Source organism: Fringilla coelebs (genome assembly GCF_963513975.1).
Source record: "Fringilla coelebs genome assembly, chromosome: 3".
In the NCBI taxonomy this organism is placed as follows: Eukaryota; Metazoa; Chordata; class Aves; order Passeriformes; family Fringillidae; genus Fringilla; species Fringilla coelebs.
The window spans coordinates 19297124-19321179 of record NC_140030.1 but is presented as its reverse complement, the minus strand read 5'-3'; the positions used below and the strand labels follow the sequence as shown (position 1 = coordinate 19321179).

General features: G+C 37.3%; 1 protein-coding gene across 2 annotated transcripts in view; it reads right to left on the bottom strand.

Moving 5' to 3' along the window:
• PXDN (peroxidasin) overlaps positions 1-24056 on the bottom strand; it is an 83578-nt gene that overhangs the window by 27928 nt on the left and 31594 nt on the right. For both annotated transcript variants that reach the window (XM_084201537.1, XM_084201538.1), the window contains exons 4-13: positions 20867-20938; positions 13323-13394; positions 12678-12749; positions 12036-12205; positions 10171-10288; positions 7936-8105; positions 6750-7022; positions 5362-5478; positions 4039-4197; positions 876-988 (exon numbers count right to left, since the gene is read on the bottom strand). In XM_084201537.1, coding sequence (XP_084057663.1) covers positions 876-988; positions 4039-4197; positions 5362-5478; positions 6750-7022; positions 7936-8105; positions 10171-10288; positions 12036-12205; positions 12678-12749; positions 13323-13394; positions 20867-20938 — 1336 coding nt within the window. The remainder of the gene's footprint in view (positions 1-875; positions 989-4038; positions 4198-5361; positions 5479-6749; positions 7023-7935; positions 8106-10170; positions 10289-12035; positions 12206-12677; positions 12750-13322; positions 13395-20866; positions 20939-24056) is intronic.

The window sequence follows — 24056 nt, the reverse complement described above, 5'->3', positions numbered from 1 at the left end:
TTTTTTATTTTATATTTCTATTTTGTATGCCAAATTCACAGTCAGATAGTTTTAAATAAGCTTAACTAGAAAAATCACATGTACTTCTAAAATGTACAGTGCATTTCTTTACTTTTAAAATTACTCATTATTACAAATCAAAGTATTTTAACAGGCTTTCACCATATAAGACCTATGACCCAAAAATAACACCACTTGTGAACATACATATTTTATTTTTCTCAAAATTAACCAACGAAATAGATCTCAAGAGCATTATGTATATCAGTTCCTCATCTGCTACACATTTAGAAGCTATTTGCATTTCATTAGAGTAAATTTCTAATTTTCACTAATAGAAGAGAAGAATAAAACCAGAAAAATTGAATATCAATATTAACAACTCATTAATTCACTGGTAAGTCTGCTAATACTCTATAGTTTGATATAGCAATTATTACATCAATGGAAATCAAAGCCACAAAGACATTACCAGAAAGCTACCAAAGTCTGTTCTGGCTGGTCTCAACCTAGCAGTAGCAAATGGCTTCAATACACCATTTCTTATTGTTTTATATCAATATTATAATTGAAAGCGTGAACATTAGTAGGCTATTCACACAGAACTGTCACTAAATACAGACCTTTTAAGGCATACATGATGAATTTTAGCTGGTCTGCATAATAATTTGCATAACTACATATGTATATTTACCTATTTAAAATTCAGGTTTTGTATCTATATACATGCTCTTATGAAATACTTACTGATTCGGCTTTACGTAATGTTTTCAGACACCATAGGAAGCAATAATTTGGCAATGTGCACTTTCAATAATTTATTATGAAGAGAAGAAAAGGCCGCTGCCCTTTTGGAATAACTGAATATGTAGTACCTTATTCCATGTAATGACTGGCTCTGGCTCTCCTTGAGCACTGCATGGGATCTGCACATTTGTGCCAACTTCCACTGTCATGTCACTGGGAACACTGGCAAATACAGGAGTCACTAAAAAAAGCCAAATGATACACTGATAAATTATGAAATACAACTTGTGCAAAAGACAATCAAAAAATAGGTTAGCACTCTGTTTTTATCAGTTACTGAATATTTCCTAATCTATTACATGATTCTATCTGCAGGCTTTTAGTTGCTTATAACTTTGTTTTAGGGATTAAATTCTCCTTGAAGAAATTAGCTTCCCATGGTGTGGATGTGTATTCTTTGCTGGATAAAAAACAGGCTGGATGGTTGGGCCCAGAGACAGTAGTAAATGGAGTTACCAATCCAGTTGGTGGCCAGCAACAAGTGATATTCCCTAGGGCTCAGTACTGGGGCCAGCCCTGTTTGATATTTTCATCAACAACCTGGCTGAGGAGATCAAGTGCACCCTAAGCAAGGTCACAGACAACCACAAGTTGGGCGGGAGTGTTGATCTGCTGGAGAGTAGAAAGACTCTGCAGAGGGAGTTGGACAGGCTGAATAAATGGGCTGAGGCCAGTTGTATGAGGCACAACAAGCCAAGAGCCAGGTGCTGCCCTTGGATCACAACACCCCCTGCAGTGCTGCAGGCTGGGGACAGGGTGGCTGCAAAGCTGCCCTGTGGAAAAGAACCTGAGGGTGCTGGTTGACAGCAGCTGAACATGAGCCAGTGTGTGCCCAGGGGGCCAAAAAAGCCAGGGGCATCCTGGCCTGTATCAGCAATAGTGTGGCCAAAAGGAGCAGGGCAGTGACTGTCCCCCTGTACCCAGCACTGGTGACACCCCACCTCGAGTGCTGTGTCCTGCGCCCCTCACTACATAAAAGCATTGCAGTGCTGGAGCATGTCCAGAGAAGGGCTGGTAACAAGTGACAAGACAAGATGAAACGCCCCCAAGTTGCACCAGAGGAGGTTTAGATTAGATATAGGGAAAATTGTTTTGCATAGAAAGGGCTGTCAAGCTCTGGAACAGACTGTCCAGGGAAATTGTAAAGCCACCATCCCTGGAAGTGTTCAAAAAATGTGTGGATATGGCACTTAAGGACACGGTTTAACGGTGAACATGGTGGAAGTGCTACATTGACAGTTGGACTTGATGAAAGGTCTTTTCCAACCTTAATGATTCTAAGACCTTATTTCTGATGTCTGCTTCAGGATGATTTAAAGTACTCTTAACTTTTAACATAATAGGCTAGTAGTTGTCAAAACCACTTAAGTTCCATGAATTTAGAGCTCTGAAAAATATCAATAGCTAAACCCGTCCGAAGCAATTAGAATGAATATTGCATTAACTTATCATCTTTATTTTTTGTTGTTTTAATTTTTTTTAAGTAGTGACAACTGCAATTTCTCAGATGACAAAAGCAAAACCTTCCACAACTCATTCAAGTGAGTCTCTCAGCCTGACTTGCTGACGTCCTGAGTCTTGACAGAGCTCCTACCTCCATGACACCTATGAGCCTCAGCCCTTAAAACATCAAAAAATCACCTTCAATTCTAAGGACAGAGTACACTGTTACCTAAATCCACTGTGAAAAAAATTAATGTGTTTTTAAACTGTAATTATCTTCAAATCCAAACTGATGCCTGGCAAACTCAGATATCATCATAAGAAGCACATCCAAGATTATGAAGACATTAAGAATTCTGTGTCTGCTGTAACATACACTGCAATGCTACTGATGCCATGATACTGATATTTAGGGGGGAGTGGGAGAGGGTGGAGGGCTGTGCTTTTACAGAGAAGTATGTTGCTCCATTGCAGTCCTTTATACTACAGACCAAATTTGGCTCTACTGTTAAACTGTACACAACTGCCTGTCAAGGACCAGAAACCAGTTCAAATAAGCATCCAGAGGCAGGTGTCCAGAGCTGGGATGTAAGAGAGTCTGGCTCCATCAATGTGAGCTGAGTCATGCCAGCAAACAGACCAGGACCATTAATCTGTACTTATTAACACTGATTTTACCACAGTGACCAAGGACTAAACATTCCTCAGATGAACAGTCCTTTTGTTAGAAGCTCAAAAGAAGAAAATTTCTCTTCTTGCACAATTGAAAACAGCATTGCAAATAATCTATGGAGAGCTCCAATTTCATGCTACATATTCAGCCTTTAATCTTGCATTTGCTATCTTTAATCTTGTATTTACTATCTGACTGAATATTGCAACCCAAGCTGCACAAAAAATTGTTTTATTAAATTTTACTCAAGTCCAGTGAAATTTAACACATCTGGAAAGCTATAAAACTTTTTTAAACTGATATTTATTTTATATAATTTTAATCAACATTTTATATAGGTTAAAAAAAAATCAATTTTGATGAATCCATCTCCTAATACTACTCTTAACTAGGAAAAATCAATAGAATTTTTTTTCTGACAAATTTCTAAGCTCATTTGAACCCTTTTTACTAATATTCAGTTTTAAGTTAGGTCAGTAAAAAGAAATGCTTTGAATTACATGTTTTATCTCCTTGAATTCAGTTAAACATCAAAGTACTTAAATAAATTATGAATGGTAATATGATTATCATTTATCCTAGAAGTAACTTACTTAGGGTTTAATTGAAAAAAAAAAGCATAAAAATGGAGTTTGGTGTTGGTGTTTTAGGACGTTTGTGTCAGTTTATTTTCAGTACAAAGAATGACTTTTCTTTGTGAAGTTCATTCTGCTTCTGTAAAAAAAATGTGCTCTGTTTCTGGACATGAAACACTATGTTAATAACACCACTTAACTAACATCATAGAGCCTTATTGGAAACTAGACTTTTCACAAAATAAAATGTTTTCCAATGCATAGGAATACTGTCATCCTCAAAGCAAACCTCCAACTCTTACCAAAAAAAAAAAAAAAAAAGATAAACCTCTTTCCCAGAAGACAGACTGTTCTAAAGGAATGATTCCCTGCACAAATACTGGTAAATGTCCAGACATGTTATTTGTTGGAAAACAGCTGGAATCTACAAGGAGATATACTCAGAAACAATCACACATGGTACTGTGCATTTTAGTGTAAGCTTAAATATTTCTCTTTTTTTCTTTCTTTTTCTTCCCAGCAGCTGTACATGGGCTGTACCTCTAGGCTGTACAGTCAGGTACACGACGATCCGCTGGGATCCAATGATGTTGACAGCTTGGCATTCGTACTGTCCCTGGTCATGCAGAGCCACCCTGGAAATCCTCAGCGTCCCGGAGGACAGAACTAAGTGTCTTCTGTCAACAGACAACTGGCCTCCTGAAACACACAACAACATCATTTGCTCTTTATAGCAACAAAGTGTCAGAAAACGGGAAACCCTGTTTTTAATTTGATAAAACACTGGAAAATATTAAAGTTTATTAAAAAAACCCCAAAAACAGACAAGAAAAAAAGTTTGAAATCTTTACTTTTAAGAAGATAAACATGAAAAGCAAACACATTGTACATATGCACACAATCATAATTCTTATTTCTTCTCTGTTTATGGTAGAAATAAATATTTTCCTTTAAGGAGCATGCTAAAGCATCCAAATGAGAAGGTAACATGTGTTACTGCTCATGTCATATTATTGCCATGTGTGTATGGCCAATTTATCTCATTGGCCTTGGCCTATATTCTACAGAAAAATAGACATGGCCCTGAAAAAAATGTAATATAAGAAAAATGGATTTACATCAGTGTCTGTACCCTATCCTTTCTTTCTGGACATTTCATTTGATTGGAGCAGTCTAAGCAGAGAGAGAAGAGGGACATTATCAGCATCAAAATGATGAACAATTTGTTAAGAATCTGCTTTATGTACCATAATTTAGAACTTCCTAAGAGTTATTTAGCCTGCTAGAGTTTTTTCACTCGAATCCAATGGAATTTTTGCTTCCTGATAAAACATCCACTACAATATTTCTTCTTGCTGGATTTGGCTTAATGCTTTTAAAGGCATAATTTGATAATATAGTCAGGAGAGTGCACCCCGTTGTTTCTGTCAATGTGCATTAAGTGACAGAGATGCTGGGACAGTTACAGGCTGGACTGTTCTGGTTTCTGAAGAGAGCACATCCCACCTAATTTCAGACCTCCAGGTAATGACAGCCATCTCCATTTCTTCTACTGTACAACAGCAGTGATACATACTGCTACATGTAATTTGCCTCATATTTCTTTAACATTTATTATTAGGAATCTATTTTGGACACATATTTTACTGACTCTTTTTTACTTAACAATGAAAAATGCTTGGGCAGCTATCTCCTGTGGGACACCCTGCCTTTCCCAGCTAAAGGAGAAAGAAATTAACTCTGTTTCCTTCAGAAACTGAAACATCTAAACAAATACACGCAATGGCTTTCAGTAAAGAAGTGATTCCAATAAGACTGCTAAACTATCCTGGTAGTTTAAAAGTAGGAATGGAACACACTTACCTCCTTTAGTCCAGGCAATAACAGGCTGGGGATAACCTTGTGCTTCACAAGGGAAGTCAACGGTTTGTCCCTCGATCACTGTTTTGTCTTGTGGAGTGACAGTAAACTGAGGTAGAGCTACAGAAGAGGAAATAAAGCCATTTCAAAAAGACAATTGAAAAATGCATGACTAAATTACATACTATTTCCTGTGGAAGTTGAAATAGCTCATATTGGTGGGAAGACAGATGCTCTTGCAATTCCTTATACTGTGACCCCCTAGAGAGAAGAGAGTTAGGGCAGCCATTGTGCAAAAAGAACATCTCTCTCACAGCCTGGCCCTGATGTCAGTGAAGGCATGTGGGATCTACTGCGACAGATCCAAAATAAGAGGTGCAGTAAAACTTGTAGGATCAAACATGGAGTCTTCCCTGGCTTAAAAATATTATCTTCTCTTTCTCTCCAAACTTCCCAGTTAAATTGTGAAGAAAAAGTAATGTAATCAAAGCCTTCTTGAGCTGCTCGTTTTCTTCCATGAAAGCAGTGAGTGGAGCGTGGGCCAGATTCGGCAGTAACATTATGCACTAACTACCCACTACGTGAGAAGTATTGTTCAGCTCTCAAAACGCAATTATCCACTGGTAAAAAATGAACAAACCACACAGAGAAGTTGTTTTGTATAGCTTTAGAACTCATTAAAGAGGTATTTGCAATCTTAACTGTTTGCCAACTAAAGATTTTAACATGAGAACAGAAGAAAACAAACTTCAAGGTTACTTTAAATATTTTGGAAATAAAAGTTCCAGCATGAAAGTGTTTGCAAAAAAATATTATCTATATACACAGGACACTTCTGATAGTTGATCTCAAATATTTATAATCACACTATTGACATACAATACCAAAAATTATTGCAATCAGAAGTTAGAATACTTTGACTTTTGCTCTGCAGAAAAGCTGTGCTAATGCCTCAGCTGGCAGAATGATAGATTCTACCAAACTCAGCAGATCACTGAAGTGTCTACAGAAGAAAAGTGGCACAGATCTGTAATCAAAACTCCATTTCTAGTTCTCCAGGCACAAATTCTAATCTCTAGCATTTCTGCCTGTTATAGAAAATATTTCATCATTATAAAATTTGACACTGCCTGTTTGTTCCTCCATGCAAACAAAAGAAGTTAACATTTGAAAACATTAAACTTCTAATAATAATCACTGAAACATAATTTTCATGGAAATAGTATATAATACCTTATTCTCTGTGAAATGTATAGCAAGTTACCTACGGACCACAATAGTGCAATTAGAAGTAAAAACTCTTGTTTTTAGTTTGGCTCTGTCAACTCAGAAGAAAAGACAAATCCAGACAATTTCAGGTAGTGTGCCTCTCCCAGTTTAACATTATTTACCTTGGACTATGATGTATGCAGTGGCGTGGATGTTATCTACGGTGTTAGTTGCAAAGCAGGTGTACTCGCCGCTGTCCTCCTGCTTTACGTTCTGTATGTAAAGCCCTCCTGACGGAGTGATGGTGACACGAGGGTCGTTTGGCAGAGGGGTTCTGTCTCCTTTGGTCCAGGTAATTCGCGGCTGAGGGTGCCCGGTTGCACTGCACTCCAAGGTCACACTCTCTCCAACCAGCACTTCGGTGTTTTGAGGGTGAATCACAAAACTTGGCCTGGCTGTGAGAAAGCAGCAATGCCTAAATGCAGCTTTTAGCTTGCACAGCTCTAATTTATGCCAAAGCTAGTCTATAACTGGGGACACCTGGGGGCTTTAATAGCTCTAGGATACCTCTAATCTTGGTGCAAACTATGCCTTGCTTTAACTCTAATCTAACTGCAGACACTAATAAATAAAAACAAAAGCTCATAATTGCTCTGAAGTTTTTTTCTCAACTCCCATTAAAACAATTTTCAAACATTTTGCTCTCCTTTGCTGATCTTTTTATAAAGGTCTCTTCATAGGCATGGACATTGAGACCCAAAACACAAACAGACTAAAAATTACTGTGGATGCACAAAAGCCAAAACTGATTAAGCCACATTTTAAGTAACTTTTCTCAAGTACATGAGTAATTTGCAGTGACATTTTAAGTTTACCTGGTGCTGTGTGTCAAAACAAAATGTTCTCACAGCAAAGACCATGTTTTAAAAACATTACAGTCCTGGACAGGAATTTTGCCCTTGCAAACATGAGGCCTTGGCTAGACAGAGCTAAAAGGTTCTTGAGCAAGGATGGCTGCACAGGGTGTGCCGAAGCTTCCATGAGTGGCCTGTTCAGCAGCTTGTGGTTTTCAGTATCCAGAGAGAGAGCATTACTGCATTGAGAAATGTTGCAATGCAAAGCATCTTCTCCTAACCCTTCTACAGCCTAAGAGACTATTATAAAAATTGCATACTACAATAAACATATTAATTAACCAGATGAGTTGTATTTTTGTTCTAGGGATATTATATCTTCATGATCTAGGCCTTAAGATGCCCAAGCCCAACAAATCTACATATCAAGCACCAAAGCATTTTATTTCTCAGCAATCTTATTATCTAAACAACTCTCTATCTGAATGCAAAGTTCAGACTTAATGTTCTTTACCTGGTGACTCAAAGTATCTAAGAGTAACTTCCTGAGTTTTCACTTCTCCAGCCACATTTTTTGCCATGCATTGGTAAATGCCTTGGTCTGTTTCTTGAGTATTCTGAATCATCAACGTGCCATCATCTAGCAAGTTTAGACGGGAATCTTCTTTCATACTGAGCTCATTACTGAGAAGAAAAGGATCTGCTAGAGTTAAACCTTTAAATCACAAGTGCAGAAAACTGCCAAATAATAAAACCCAGGAGATAAATTACCACAAATAACTTGTGGGAAGAAAAAAACTTTTACTTTGTTAAAAATAATGGAACTTTACATTTTCTCCTAAAGAGAAGAAGAGGAAAAACAAATCATGAAACTATTTTGCTTATGCAAGTAATGCATCTTCAAAATGAAAAGTTAAAATAAATTTATGAGGAAAAGCTTACAGGGAAAAAAAAAACAGTGAACAATACAAATACCTGGTCTTTAAAAGGCTGTTCTAGTTGGCAAAATAATTAAAACTGTTTCCACTGGAAGTATGTCATGCAAGTTCAAAATTCAAGATACTTTCTGCTAGGAGAGAGGTTAGTTGCTATAAAACCATCTTTGTGCCAACCTCTGCCTGGATTGTTCAAAAAGCAATAATGAACTTGATTATATTTTGTACTGGTTTTAAATATAAGTTAACGTCAGGTCTTCAGGTTAGGTCATGGATGAAAAATTTCTGTGATGAAACCTAAGAAGTCTTAGGGGGTTTTATTAAAGGAACTGTTTCTCAGTCCACCCCTCACTACATGATGAAGAAAGCACAGAGGAGGGATGAGATCACGCCTCTTATGTACAAACCCAGCCTACTGATCTATTCAACATACTGCTTAACAGGCTGATGGCTTTTGACAGAAATCTTGCCATATTCAACTACCTTCCAAACACTCATGCAGCCAGGAAACAAGCCAGAGTCAACAATCTCTCACCCCAAGCTCAAGTTTCTCCTAAAATCTCATATGTGTATTCTGAATAAGTTTTCTTTGTGTATTATAAATACTTGAGCCAGAGAAAATCTTAAAGAAATAATAATATCATTCAAGTTCAAGGCTCTGTTCTTAACATACTCCATAAATGCCATGCCTTTGCTGCACGAGGGCTTCTCACTGACATCAGCGGAAAGATATAGTACCAGGACTCTAAACCATGCAGTTTCATCAGCAACTGACTAACTAAAATGCTTTATAGAAACTGTAAGGTAATTTATGTTCCAGGTCAGCTTTGTATAAGAGCATTATTGAACCAAAGTCTGATGTGCTGATGGTAAACTCACGGGTCGTGTGTCCATTGTAAGTTCACACCAGTTTAAGGGGGTGATTTGCTGGCACAAGGCTGGTTCAGCTGAGCTGTGCCCAGTGCAGCTGGAGGGAGCCAGGCTCTGGGCACAGCCTGAGCAGCCACTCTGCAGCAGGCTGGCCCTTGGGCTCTTTAAAGACAGCCATCCTTTATAGAATCTTCCCCCATCTTCTAAGTGGTGAATGAAAGAGACACAGTAGGTTGCCCAGACAATCTGTGCTATCTCCGCCCTTAGAGGCTTTTCAGACCCATCTGGATAAAGCAACCTGGTATGATCCTGCTTTGAGCACAAGGCTGCACTGGAGACCTCCTCCAACCTTGGAGACCTCCTCCAACCTGAATTACACTAGTGTCTTATGATACAAAGACTTTCCTGCCCTCCATGTACTGGTTTGAGGAGGCTGGAAACAGATGTCTCTCTCCTCCTCTGGGACAGAGGTCAACCTTGGAGGGAAGATACCTCTGAGGAGCTAGGGCTCCAGAAAGAGTTCTCTGAAACTTTAATTGTATCCAGCTGGAGTCCTCAAAAAAAAGTGTCTTTTGCTCCACCCCAAAACATATGCAAATGCTAAGTAATCCACAGTCTGTACATCCAGCATGTGCACATGTCCTGGTACTTACATATAAATGACTTAATATTACAGGTGTGAGCAGCTTTGCAGGTATACTACAGCTGAAGATCTTACAAATAGTACTAGAGTAAAAATACTTTCTAGCTCTTAAATGTTTAAAAATATTAATAAAAAGCTACGGGACATCATTACTTCATATGCTTATTTTAATTATAGCAAATTTTTGCTGTAAAGATTTCATATCTTGCCATATATATCACACGGACATGCACACAGAAATGCACACACACAGAGGCAAATGTAATTTCAACAAGTATCTCCCTTCCTCTTTCAAACTTACTTGTTTCGAAGCCAGATAATTTCTGGTTTAGGATTGCCTTCAGCCCTGCAAGTGAAGTACACTGTATTCCCTGAGGTAACGTCCACATCCTGAGGCTCTGATGTAATTCTTGGCCTCTCTATATCAACAATAAAACATACAAGGAACTCTTACTTATTTTAAAACTAGTAAAAACTGGTAAATAAGAATATTTCCACACATCTCGTAAAAAATATTTTTCACCATGTTTTGACTTATGCTTAGTCAGGATTAAATGCACTTTTCCCTGTGCAAAAGTGACTGTGGCATTTCTGACCTCCTTCATTGTTCCTTAGGACCTTTCAGCAGACTGGAAATAGATTGTGCAAATTTCTATCAGGTTCTAAAGCAGCTGTTTTATTTATTTGAACAGAGATTCAAATTGCCTATGAAAGAAAAACTTTAAAGCAGCAAGCACAAGTGCCATTTAAAATAACTTCCTCTAGATAAGTATCAGTGCCTAACCTGCCTCACAGAATAATTTGTACAGCTTGCTTCCTGCAGTTTCCATATTCGGGCTCCTTAGAAGTGCAAAGAGCTGCTAGGATGCCATGTGCATTATTCTTGCATCTAATTCCCTTTGTACTATCTTTTTCAAGAACCTTGTAGATGCTTATGGTCATAGTTCTCTTGATCAGAATTGAACTATGCTTATGGTCATAGTTCTCTTGATCAGACTGTCCAACACATAACCAAAAGGACAATTTAATTATTTTATACCTTGTCTTCGTTATGTGAATGGACAGGCAAATGCCCATAGCTTGAGGAGACATCTGCATTTTTGATTTCAGAGCAAAAGAAGTACTGGGCCAAGTCACAGGGTGCCCATGGGGCCAAGCTTTTGCACCCCTAGGGTGAAGGAATATACACAAACAAAAGGATTACAAAGGTGCTTTTCCATTAATCCTCGGTGGCAGAGTATTCCAGTGCCTGTGTGGGGTACTCCTATTAATTATAGCTGAGTAAAAAGAGAATTCAGTGGCCCAACCCCAATTCCTATATCAACAAAAATTTTAAAGGCCAGAACTGCATCATCAAAGGCAATTCAGTAAAGCTTCTTTCTTTCCTTTCCCTCATATAGAAGAGAATAAATCACACCAAATAATATTAATGCAACACCATAGACCCTAGCTGACAATCCTGTTATGACCAGAAGTGAAATATAAGAGGGAGAAAAAAAACTCCTTCAGGATAATCACCTTTCGTTCTTCAAGGGGAAATTTCAAACATGGTTATATTTGTTTCATTAAAGATAGGCTGAAGGGCAAAAGCAATCAATAGTGTCAGAAGCACACAAAAACAGAAAAAAAACATGTGGTGGTGTTTACAGGAGTTTCAGGATGAGGGAAAAGATGAGAATTTTGACTCTATGTTTCAGAAGACTGATTTATTATTTTAAGATATATATTATAATAAAAGAAAATTATGTACTAAAACTATACTAAAAGAATAGAAGAAAGGATTTCAGCAGAAGGCTAGCAAAGGAAAGGAATTATAATAAAATCTTGTGACTGCTCACAGCCTCGACACAGGTGGCTGTCATCGGTCATCAAGTAAAAACAATTTCCCATGCTAAGTAAACAATTCTCTAAATCACATTCTAAAGCAGCAAAACACAGAGAAGCTGAAGCTTCTCAGCTTCTCAAGAGAAAAAATCCTAATGAAAAGATTTTTAATAATCCTGTCTCTCTGTGACAGGAACACAAGAGAGATTTCTAGAAATAACCAATATTATCCAGAGGCGGTCAGTGCTAATAAACAGAACAACAAATTCTAACTCCCCCAAGAAATACAGTTTAGGTACATGCAGTGCATTAAAATAGGCCATCAGGAAATGGCAAACCCACCACAGTTCAGCTCCTCTGGTGTTATGGTGGCCACCGATCTGCCCTGGATCCTGCGCGGGTACTCGCAGGTCGCGGCCGCCTGAGCGTTTCCCGACTCCGCGTACGTCTTCAGCAGCTCCGCCAGCCACAGGATCTCGCAGTCGCAGTGGAGAGCGTTGGAGTCCAAGCGCCTGCACAAAACAAGGAGCAGCCACAGCTCCGTCAGCAAGCCTCAGTCATTTTTTTCTAGGATCAACGTGTTCTGTAAATGGAGCAATGCCTTTATCTGGGAATACAGACAACAGCCAACATGCAATACAGGTGATGCTTGCTTGATTAGAGGCATTCTGGTAGTTTTTATTAGAAGAATGCGTGTTATTTCTATTGCCCAAAGAACAATCTATGTATATTATTTAGTCTAGAAAACAATGATTCCAAATAATCCCAATATAGGAAATAAATTTCATCCAGTAACTAAGGAAAATAGATATAAAAGAATCTATGCACAAAAACAACTGGAGCACAGTTAAGAAAAAAAAAATATTTAATAGTTAAAAAATTACACCATAAAAGGCATTTGCCAGGAAGAAAAATATTGCAAGAGAAGATACAGTCAAATTGGGTTAATATTTCATTAGCTCAATAATAATTCAATTTACTTACAGTCTCTTCATAGATTCTAAGTGACTAAATGTTCCAGGAATCAAATGAGCTATTCTGTTGTTATGCAAAAACCTGTTAAAACACAGAAATATGCATGTAATAATTCAGATTTTGTGATGCATTCATTACATTCACATACTTCTGGAAGGTTTTCAAGATAAATGAATCTAAGAAAATTTAAGAAAAAAAAATTGAACCTGTTCAGCAACTCATTGTCTGGTATTTTTTAAGTGGCCTCCAAGGTGTACTTGGGTATGTCCGTTTGGGGAAAAAGAAGCCATAAGAAACTACAAGGAAGGGAGTTCATAAGCATTAAAATTAGAAATTTAAAAGAACCTAAATAAATAGCCTAGTTCTTCATTCATAACATTTATTTTAGGCCAAACATTGATAACAGATCTCTGGGAAGTAGTTTTGCAAAAGAAAAATAAAACACAGGCAACGCTCACTTCTGCACGCCTGTAAGGTCAGACTCACCAAAGTGCTCTTGGAAAGACTATGTAGTAGTTACAGTAAAAAAAATTGGATTCAAAACCATCTATGGCAATGATAAAAATATTATTTTTTAGTTTAAAATGCTTGATTTAATTCAGAAAAGGAAACAAGCTGTCTTCTGAATCTTACCCAAAGAAAAAACAAACTTACAGCCTTTCAAGTTTTGGAAGATGAGTAAAGGATTCAGGTTCCAACGTTTCTATTTGATTAAAGTGCAGATACCTGAAAATATGTTAAACAAAAAGAAAAACACTGAAACAATTTTCTTGGTGAAATATTTTAAAGAACTTATTGTTTCCATAATGTTTACAGGTCTAAATGGCCATAGTGATGTAGCAGCTTTTTTCTGTTACCATCTGAATCTCATACTTGAATCTGAGAAATAGAAGACATGACAAACAAAGACGTGTTTGCAGATCACTATATTGAGTGTGTGTGTGCGTGTGTGTGTGTGTGTGTGTGTGTATGTGCACATATATAAGCAAAAAAGCACAAACATTGCTTTGGAGATTTTGGAGATAATACTTTGATTGCTATTTTGCCAACTCTGATGTTCAATGTATGCATGCTTGAAAAAAAATTATCAAAAAAAGAAAATTATTATTTTTTAATAGGAAAAGTGTTAGAGGTTATTTAGAAAACATGTACCGTTTCCAGCACAATAATATTTTTTGTGGCCAAATGTTTTCATTTCCATGAGGGAAAATTTCAAAAGATGCTTAGAAACCATCTTCTCTAGTTCACAAACACTGGCATTTAAAGCTGTGAATGTTCTCAAAACCAAATTTGTACTATAAACCCCAGTTTGCCTACTTTGACTTTAGACAATGGGCTTCCGAGCAACTGGTGCTCTTTGATGCTCTCTTGATGCTTATGCAAGCTATGAACATTACACAACAGTAAATTACACAGCTGTTAATGCTGTAAAATTGACAAAGACAAATTAGTCAGACTATTAACATGTAACTATTGTGAAAATGGACTACAAAGGCAGCATCATTCCAGCATCTACTATTTTGTGGAGCTACCTCTGAACCTTGCAGATGAGAATACAAGACGTATGGATTAGACTGGCACAAGAAACTGTGAAAATTATTTATAGACTTTGGATCTTGATTATATCCAAATGTATTCAAAACCCTTTAAGTTTCGTATTCGACCTGTGACAAACTCAGGCACCTCTGGAGAATGTGTATATACAGAAATCACTGTGCTCTGAAGAACAAAAAAGCCTGTCAGTTAAAAACAGTGAGAACAACTCCAAGCTCAGTATCTCCTGAAACACCAATCCCTCCACATGACAAGACCAAGGACGTGGGGACTGGCCCATGCTGAGCCGGATGGCGGCCGCGCAGGGAGGAAAGCGGGAGCAGCGCGGTTCCGGCCAAGCCCTTGCAGGGAGCCCTGGAAGGCGCGTGCAGGGGGAAGCCAGGCTCGTGCCTGGCAGCCTCCCAGGACAAGCGCGAGCCAGCGAGCGATGCCAGGGAGCACTGAACGGGGACCACAGAAAAAGAGTGTCTTGAGCACAGAGTATGGTCTTGTTAGCATGAAGAACCAAGAACTGCTGGGACTGCCAGTTTTCATCTCCCTTTTCAAAATACAGGGCGATTTCTTCTAAATTAGATCTCAGAGGCAGGTACGTCCTGCAAGATTCATTCGATTTGCCAGCAGAAAGAAGAGAGAGCTCAGTGAGGAAGGACTGGCAGGACAAGGACTGGGCATGGCCCAGCCATGAGGAGGGCAGGCACCGCTTGCCAGGAGCCAGGGCTCTGCTCATCCACCTTCCAGGATCAGCAGCATTTGGGAGGAGGCAAGGCAAGGCGGGGATCACTGCAATGAAAGAGTACAAAGGGAAAAACCAGGCACAACTATAGGGTTTGTTATCGCTGAAGCAGCTTTTGTTTTGGAAAAAAATTATAAACACTACTTCTATTGCAGGCAGCAGTAATTTTTTTCCTTTTTAACTTTTTTAATCCTTCTTGCATTTTTATGCCTCATGAGCAGCTTGCAAACACATCTCTTTATATTCCAAATAAATTAATCTCCTGTACTTCTTTGGCATTGACAAGGCAAGATTTGTAGGCACCTCTTATTTGAATAAAAAATAACATTGGTAAAAGCAGATACATTGAGTCACACAACTCCTTCTTCATGGCCAAAAATCAGGATGAAATTAGAAGTTTAGGTAGTATATACACTGCAAAACTCAAAGCTGCAGCCCATAATGGCGGTTTAGTACTCACTATTAGAATTACAGATGTAGTCAAATATGCGCCTGAAAAGCCACCTTGTTTTTCCAAAAAAAATTTAAAAAAAAAATTTGTTATAAACCTTGCCTTGTTTACAAGCTCACACCATTGCATATACAATAATTCAGGTGCTGAAGAACATTTTAATAGCTAACTTTACCTAATCAGATATCATGCTGTCTAAAGTAGCTCAAAAAAATCAAATCATGAAATCCAGCTGGATAATAATCTTAATTGCTTCATAGTAGTTGGGCTACACAAGTTAGTTGGGTTTTGCAGGTCTTTAAAATATGACCTAAAATAGTCCTGAGCAACTTATCACGCAATTTATTAATAGAACAAGGTGTTACATATCTAGCCAAAATAATTTGTAATTCAAAATAAATAGATGCAGAAACTGGATTGCATTTTAAGTCTACAGTAAAGAGAATTAAAAAATCCTTGGCATTATGACCTACATTTTAATCCTGTTTTATCACTTAGGTTTATCACTTCTATTATTTTCTTCTATGTACCACATTACAGTTTTGTAAAGGTATACTTTAATATTTTAATTAATATGGTAATTTCTTGGATTTAAAAGTCTCTCTAAAAGTAACCATATTCAGGAAATAATCTCACATTGGCATATCTTTATAGGCATCTTTTATGTTCAGAGTACAAAGCACCAAAAATAGTAGTATCATGTAATAAATTAGATATTAAAAAGACTTTCAGAATGGAAATTGAAAGAAAAAGCATGCAAGAGTGATTTTTAAATACCTACATATCTTTCCTTTTTAACTCTAAACTCGCTAGCAAGAATTAAATAGGAGAAGAAGAAAGAAGAAGAAGAAGAAGAAGAAGAAGAAGAAGAAGAAGAAGAAGAAGAAGAAGAAGAAGAAGAAGAAGAAGAAGAAGAAGAAGAAGAAGAAGAAGAAGAAGAAGAAGAAGAAGAAGAAGAAGAAGAAGAAGAAGAAGAAGAAGAAGAAGAAGAAGAAGAAGAAGAAGAAGAAGAAGAAGAAGAAGAAGAAGAAGAAGAAGAAGAAGAAGAAGAAGAAGAAGAAGAAGAAGAAGAAGAAGAAGAAGAAGAAGAAGAAGAAGAAGAAGAAGATTATTTAAGCATGGTAGAGATTGTCTTTCTTATTATTAATCTCATAGGACAAAAATATACTCTAAAATTCAGTCCCAGTGGCATTTTTCACAGCACTAAATTTAGGATTATATCTTATGCAGCTTTGTAGTTTTTGTAGGTGACTACTTGTATTAAATATGGTAATTGTTCTTTTTCTATTAGCATCATCACATCTTTGGGGAAATACTTACTCACCCATTAGCTGAGTATAATCCATGTTCTGAATATTTAAACAGCACATTTGCCCTTTTGATTATTTGAATAAGAATGAACAAACATATATGTTCCATATTTATCAAAGAGCTCTCCCTGCTCAGGGACAACAAGTAGCAGCCTTAAACCACAAAGAAAAATATTTAAACGCATGTTGTGATAATGATATAAAATATTGGAACAGGATACTTAAGGAGATTATGGAATCCTCACTGAAGACTTTTAAAATAAGGCTAGACAAGTATCTGTTTCCAGTTTGTTGTCCCTAGCTGATCTTATTGTACAATAATAAGGATAAACTTCTCAAAGCCCCTGTCATACCTCTTGGGTTGATTTGTTTGTTTATTAATTAATTATCTGACATAGAGTCATGCAAAAATCAGGAACTTGTAGTATAAAACAAGAAAATATATAGCAACACTTCAAAAACACTGGAAACTGAATTGACATAATTAGACTTAGTATAACTGTATCACTATATGTTAGCTAAGGTTTTTGTCTATTAATTCCCCCAAAATATGTATATGGGCACATAAACTACAACATAACTAATAAGAGCTTAAAAAGAACAAAATTAGTATGTTAATATGAAAGTTACAAGAAAATGCATAACTAGGATTAGGTAAACAGATTTAAATAATTCCATTAATATTTGGGGATGCCACTAGTTAAATAGTGGACAGTACACTTTTTGTCCCTGATACATACAATTCATAAGCTGAGATCTCAAAAATATGACAGAAATTTGGAAGGAAAGCAATGCATACACATCTGGAAACGGACACACCATTTAGAGCTAGATCTTGTGATCCAATCTCATGACCTCCCCAGCAGGGTATTTGTGACATTTCAGGTGGGATTCAGTTGTCAAGCCCAGGCACAGAGGCACAGAGGCACAGCGCAGCTGTCTAAGCCCAGGCACACAGAGGCAGCCCTCCTTGCCTTTCGGGTTCTCTGTCTGCCTTCTGGCTGCTGCTCTGAAAAAATGCAAGTTTCCTGCTGCTTTCTGCTGTCTGTGCCAGACCCAAACATATGTCTTGCAGATTTAACTGGTACTAAGCAGCTACTTTTCATCAACCCTCTCCCTTCATGCCCAGCCACAGGTGAAAAGTTAGGTGATGAAATACGTATGGCTCAATGTGTTCATGTACCTAAAACTGCCATTTTTTCTTCAGAATTTACCCTAGCACAAATAGGTTTCAAGATCTGATTCAAAGACCTTATTTTCTTGCCAGAAATTTCCAAAGGAAAAGCTATTTTGACTACATCAGCAGCTAAGAATTCTGTTTCAGAGGTTTAAGGAGGAACCTGCCAGCTGCAGTAAATACTTGGGGGTTTTGTCCCTTATACATGCAACAGTACATTTAGGTTTTAGTTGGTGTAATTTAGTTACATTTAACAACATTTAGTTTCTGCTAACAACAACAATCACCAAAAATGTGTTTGTTTTGCTGATCAGGTATTTTTTAAAAAGCAACTATCAGTTGAATTCTGCTTCACTGGAGTAGAAGAAATTGCTGTGAAACAAGTCATTCCCTGAAATGTGGTCCATAGAGTCTACTTCTGAGAACTCTGCTGAGCATTGAGAACAGCATTTGGCTGAGTTAACACAACCAGTAGCAAATGTGTTCGATAACTTGTGGCCACAGAGACCTCAAATGCAGAAACATTGATTTATCACTGCCAATACAGTTCAAAACTTAAATTAGGACACTTAGAAACTTGTTTGCCTAGGGTAACTCTTGTCTTGTCAGCAGTTTTTCTCCAAAGCTAATGTGATAAAACACACCCTGTAGAGTCAGAACATATTTTTATGCTAAAGATGCATAAATGCCAAACATCTCCTAAACTAAAAATCTCAAAGCTTACCCTCCATTAAATTTATTTCTCTGCCTGCCACTGGCTTCATGTGCTCCCATTTTCCCTCCTGGCAAGCTCTGTGTTTAGGAGAGAAGCAGAAGAGCTCTGAAAGGCAGTGAGCTCTGATGCAGGCAGTGGGGTTGCACCTGCCCCCCACGCCCCAGCAGCTGCAGGGCTGACATGACACATATGGACAGTGACTCTGACAGGCTACACATCCAATCTTCCCAGCTAGAGATGAGATTCAAGCCCTGAGTCTGAGTCTCAATTTCATACCGAATAATGTGGATGTCTCAAAAGTTTGAGCTTAAGCTGATACTGTGTGATATCACTGTAGGCAGAGAGGCTGAATTGCCACATAGTGGAAAAGTGCATCCAGAAGGTGTTAATAGTCCAAACTGATTTATGTTTTTCAGTAAGAACACAGACCAACAGGAAAAAGGAACAAAATAAAAAAGGACAAATATTGCCACTTGCAGCATATGAGACTTGTGGCATGGGGAAGAACATTCTTTTGGAAATATTAGTAATTCAATATATGGGGCTCAGTATTCCAAACTCTACACAGAAATTATGTGTTGCTATTAGCATGCAAGCAAGCCCTACCAGTTGCTGTCAATATGATGCAGTAACAATTTCTAGAGTAAAAGGAGAAGGAAGAGAAAGGCATTAAGGAAAAAAAATTACATATTTATATACTTTTTATATTTAACACTTCTGTTTTACACAGAAGCTCCTCCTTCAAAAGGCATCTATTGCACTCTAAAAGGAGCATGTATGATTTTGTACCCATATGAAGTGCCATTTTATTTCATATCTACTCTGTGTCTACCAATATCCATTAGATGTTTACAGTAACCAGGAAACTGGTACATATAGAACACTTGTAATACACTGATACCTTTCAGGAGTTTACAAGTTAATATTTAGCTCCCAAATTATACACTACAAAACTCACTGGTTTGCTACTGTTATTTGGTAGTCAAACCATGAAACAACTACACATTTACAGTTTTTTCCTTTTCCTAAACATTATCACAATGAATGTAGAACAATGCTTTCTGATCATAGAGTAACAGAATTGTTAAGGCTAGAAAAGACTTTTAGGATTTTCAAGTCTAACCATCAACGTATCACCACTATCATGTTCATCACTAAACCATGACCTCAAAGTGCCATTTCTTGAACACTTTCAGGAAGTGATACTGCACTGCTTCCCAAGGCAGCCTGTTTCAATGCTTTACCACCCTCTCCATGAGAACATTTTTTCTAATACCAATCTAAATCTCTCCTGGTGCAACTTGAGACCATTTCCTCTTGTCCTGTCACTTGTTACCTGGGAGAAGAGACTCCCCAACTCACTATAACCTCACTCCAAGCAGTGGCAGAGAGAAATGAGGTCTCCACTGAGCCTCCTTTTCCCCAGACTAAACAAGCCCAGCTCCCTCAGCTGCTGCTCACAGGATTTGTGCTCCAGCCCCTTCACTCACTTCACTGCCCTTCTCTGGACTCAGGCCAGCAATTCAATGTCTCTCCTATAGTGATTATAAAACAAAACAAAACATAGTTGAACTTAATGGAATCAATATAACTGGGTTTTGTCATGCTTAGGACTGTATTCTTCATTCTTTTTCAGTAGAAATTATTCGTCATTATACAGGAAAAGAAGTATGATTTTAATCTTTCTGGAGGACATTACTGAAACATCTACATTGTAAATGATGAACTTCCTTGCTTTTTAAACATCTGTATCTGTATGCATTGATTAACACATATAAATTCTAGCAAAGTTTTTATTTAGAAAACTATTCTTGTTTCAAAGTAAAACAAAACAGGGTTGAACTTGCAGAGGCTAATTCAGCTTTAGTTATGCTGCACAAAACAAAATAACTGCTGCAGTGAAAGGATTTGAGATATTATAAAACCTGCAGAAATGAAAGCAGAATCTATCTCTAAGCAATACACATTAATTTTCAACATTTTCCACAATAATTCTCCTTTGTCAAAGCTATGTAACAACGTATAGTGACATCAGGAATGCAAATCACAAATAAAAGACAAACATAGAAATGAGGAATTTAACACAGAGATCAATTGTGGTTTTTTCACATGCAAATGATTATGGGGCTCTCTGCCCAACCCAGGGAGTGCAGACGTGCAGAGCATGCAGGTAGGATGTGTGGTACGGATCAAGGCGTGCACTTTTCCTCTGCAGGGGAACCATGGAGATGACAGCACAGAAGAGAAAAGGCACTTACAGTTGTTCTAGAGAGGCAAGTCCTTTAAATGCTTGCCTGTCAATTGACTGGATTTCATTCTTGTACAAATAGCTGAAACAAGAAACAATCAGTAATATTAGTACACAAACAAGAGCTACATGAAGGTGGAAAAGAAGAATTAAGTTGACACGTGAAGACAGTTTTTCAACTACATATTAGAAAAAAAAATACAAATCAAAAACTAAAAACATAAAAATATTCTGTCCTTGAGACTTCATCCCAAATGACTACTAGGAAAGACATAAGTCTGGGGCCTTGAAGGCCCTGAGGCCAACACCTGGATGGACTTGGGCTTGCCAGTGCTCATGGCACTATTTACTGGATTTTTGTCCCTACTTCTCTTGATTGGTTTGTCAAAAGTCAAAATAAGTTCAACTTAATGGGACAGAATTGTATCAGAAGTGCCTTTACCAGAACACACCAGGGATGGCCTCTTGATTTCTTTAAAATACTCATCTGAATACTGGTGCAAATATTCAAATTAGGATAGAGTGGGTCTTTTACTGGACTTGGAGAAAAAAAAGTGAGAAATTTCTGTAATTCCACCTGTGTCACCTTTGGAATATTCACAAAAAAATACAAGTTATAATATTGGTATCACATCCATAAAGCAGCACTGTATATTTATTTTATCACTGTGCAGAACACGGACATTAGGTCCCCACTGATACTTTATAATGTAAACAGAGTACACATGCAGAGTATCAGTATGACCCCACATGTTGTCTACACCTTTTTTATGGAATTAAAATAAATCAGGAAGGGTCAGTGTATGTGCTCATGTTCATCATGCTCTTAGCAGCAAGGATGGTTTAGTGAGGGGGTATTGGAGGTAAAATCACAGTTTAGGTGATGACTACAGTCTCTGCATGGAGGCAGCAAATGACAATACTTTGGGGGTTCAGCATCAGTCACTCCTTTTGTGTTAGGATAGGCACAGGTTTGTGGTTAAGAACTTTTTCACAATTATTTGACAAATGATTTGAAACTCAGTTAATCAGGCATGGGTTTCTATGGAGAGGGGATGAAGAGACTTTGTACCACAAATGACTTTATTAGCAGGCATCTTATTAGTAGTGGGTTTGGGTTTTCTATTATTACAGTTTTCAGTAACTTACTGGAAATATTGCAAACTCCTTTTGGTGCAACAGAAAAAATACTGGCTCTGCTGGAGGTGGTGGCAGTTTTTACACTGATGTGAAAATGGGCAACATTTCACAATAGGCCCTAACAAGGAAAAAAGTTGTAGGCATTTGATATTTAACGAATATCAACTTTGGGGAACAATAAGGAGTAGCATCCTTCCTTTGAATCTAAATTAACTTTTCCAATGCACTGCTTGCTGACAATCCAACACATTAATATACAGAGATTCCTGTGTGCTTTTTTAACATAGATATGCATCTGATCAAAAAAGCAGAGCTCTTCCAAGAACAGGTAACATGGCAGTCAAAATTTCTGAGGTTTTTAAAATATTCAAAACCAGAAAAAAATTACTGTCATGTGAAATTACTGTAAAAACTTTGAAAATAATTTGAAAACAATGATTTTATATATGGAACTGGTTTTTATTCTATTTGAAAAAAAATATTTCATGAGTATTAAAATATTTGTTTTGGCTCAGATTTAACAATCCATTTGAGGATCACAGTCATTACAATTTTTTCTCCTTAATTTTCCTCTCTGATATTCAATTCCTATCTTATTTTCTTGTGAGAATTTTAAACACACCTTTTCACTCAGAAAATTTCAAGGACTGATCAGCTGAAGTGTTATTTATCTTTCTTAATACACTTAATTCCACTTGGCAGTATGGAAATCCCTCTTATTTCTGAGTACTAAACTTCTGGTCAGACCAGAGAACCAAAGTGGGCTTAGACAGTTTTGAAAACCACCCTCAGTTAATCATCACTTCCTGGCATTTCAACAATTATCTTCAAAAAATCTGAATTAATCAGATTTTAAAAAAGTTTTACCACAACCATTCATATAACTTTTATTTACTCTCTACAGACAGAAGCAGGCAGAGAGTGAAAATCAGAGTTGAATTAGACTGGGATAATGATTGTAGTACTGCAGACTTTTGCCACCATACTGCAGGGAAGGGAGCAGCCTTTAGGAGTTCTTACCAAGCCACTGCAGTGAGCCTTTATTTGGTGATTTCAGCTTTAAACCAGAGCTTTTTCCATTCTGACCAGAAAACCCTCAGCTGCAGAAAACTCAACCAACCTCAGTCAACCATATCCTCCCTTCACAGAGAAACCCCAGCAACCTCAGGGCTACACATCCTATGACAAATGTGTTAACCAGACTTCCATTTAATTGTGTAGCTATTTCACAGAGGACAACAGAAAGAAAAACATATAATTATTTGCCTAATGGACAGAGACATGTCAGAATATAAAGTACAAATAAGTATCAATCACAAAAAAAATTTGTCCTTCTAAAATGGCAGCGTGCACATACAGTGTTATAGAAGTAAAACTTTGTAAACATTGTTAAATTTTAACAAACATTCTCAACATTTATCTCAGTTACATTATCAGAAAACAAACGTAGTACAATTAGGAAAAAAATGATTTATCATTTAATTTATCTAAAAGCTCTCTTACAGAACTGAATATTAGAATTTTACAGGAGATTAATAAACAGTAGATTAAGACAAAAAAGGGATATTTTCTATTAAGACATTAAATCATTTTTGAACAATTAATAATATCTATTTTTAGAAATGTTTTAAAAAAAAAAAGAGCAATTATTTTTCCAGAAATGCAAGCAAGGCTGCTAGAGATCAGAGGAACTGGTCATACACTTAGGAAATGAACAAACAGGTAACCAGTTACCAGAAAATTAGAGAGAAAAAGTAGCTTTAATTAACAAGCCTGCTAGATTGTCTATGAGGATATTATTGGAGGGTTCTTTTTTTCTTTTTTTAATAGGCCATATTAAAAATCATGTGATTCAAGGAATTCAGATATATTTGTTTGGAACTGGAGGGGAAAAAAGGCAAAAAGTAACAGGCATTGCAGCATTAAATCTCACAAGTAAATAAACATTTGAAGACAGATTTACATGGGAACATGAAGGACAGTGGAACCAGCAACATGAATTGCAAAGAAAAGAGATCTGGAACCACTGGAGGTGCCCAGAGGACTGAGCAACATGGCCA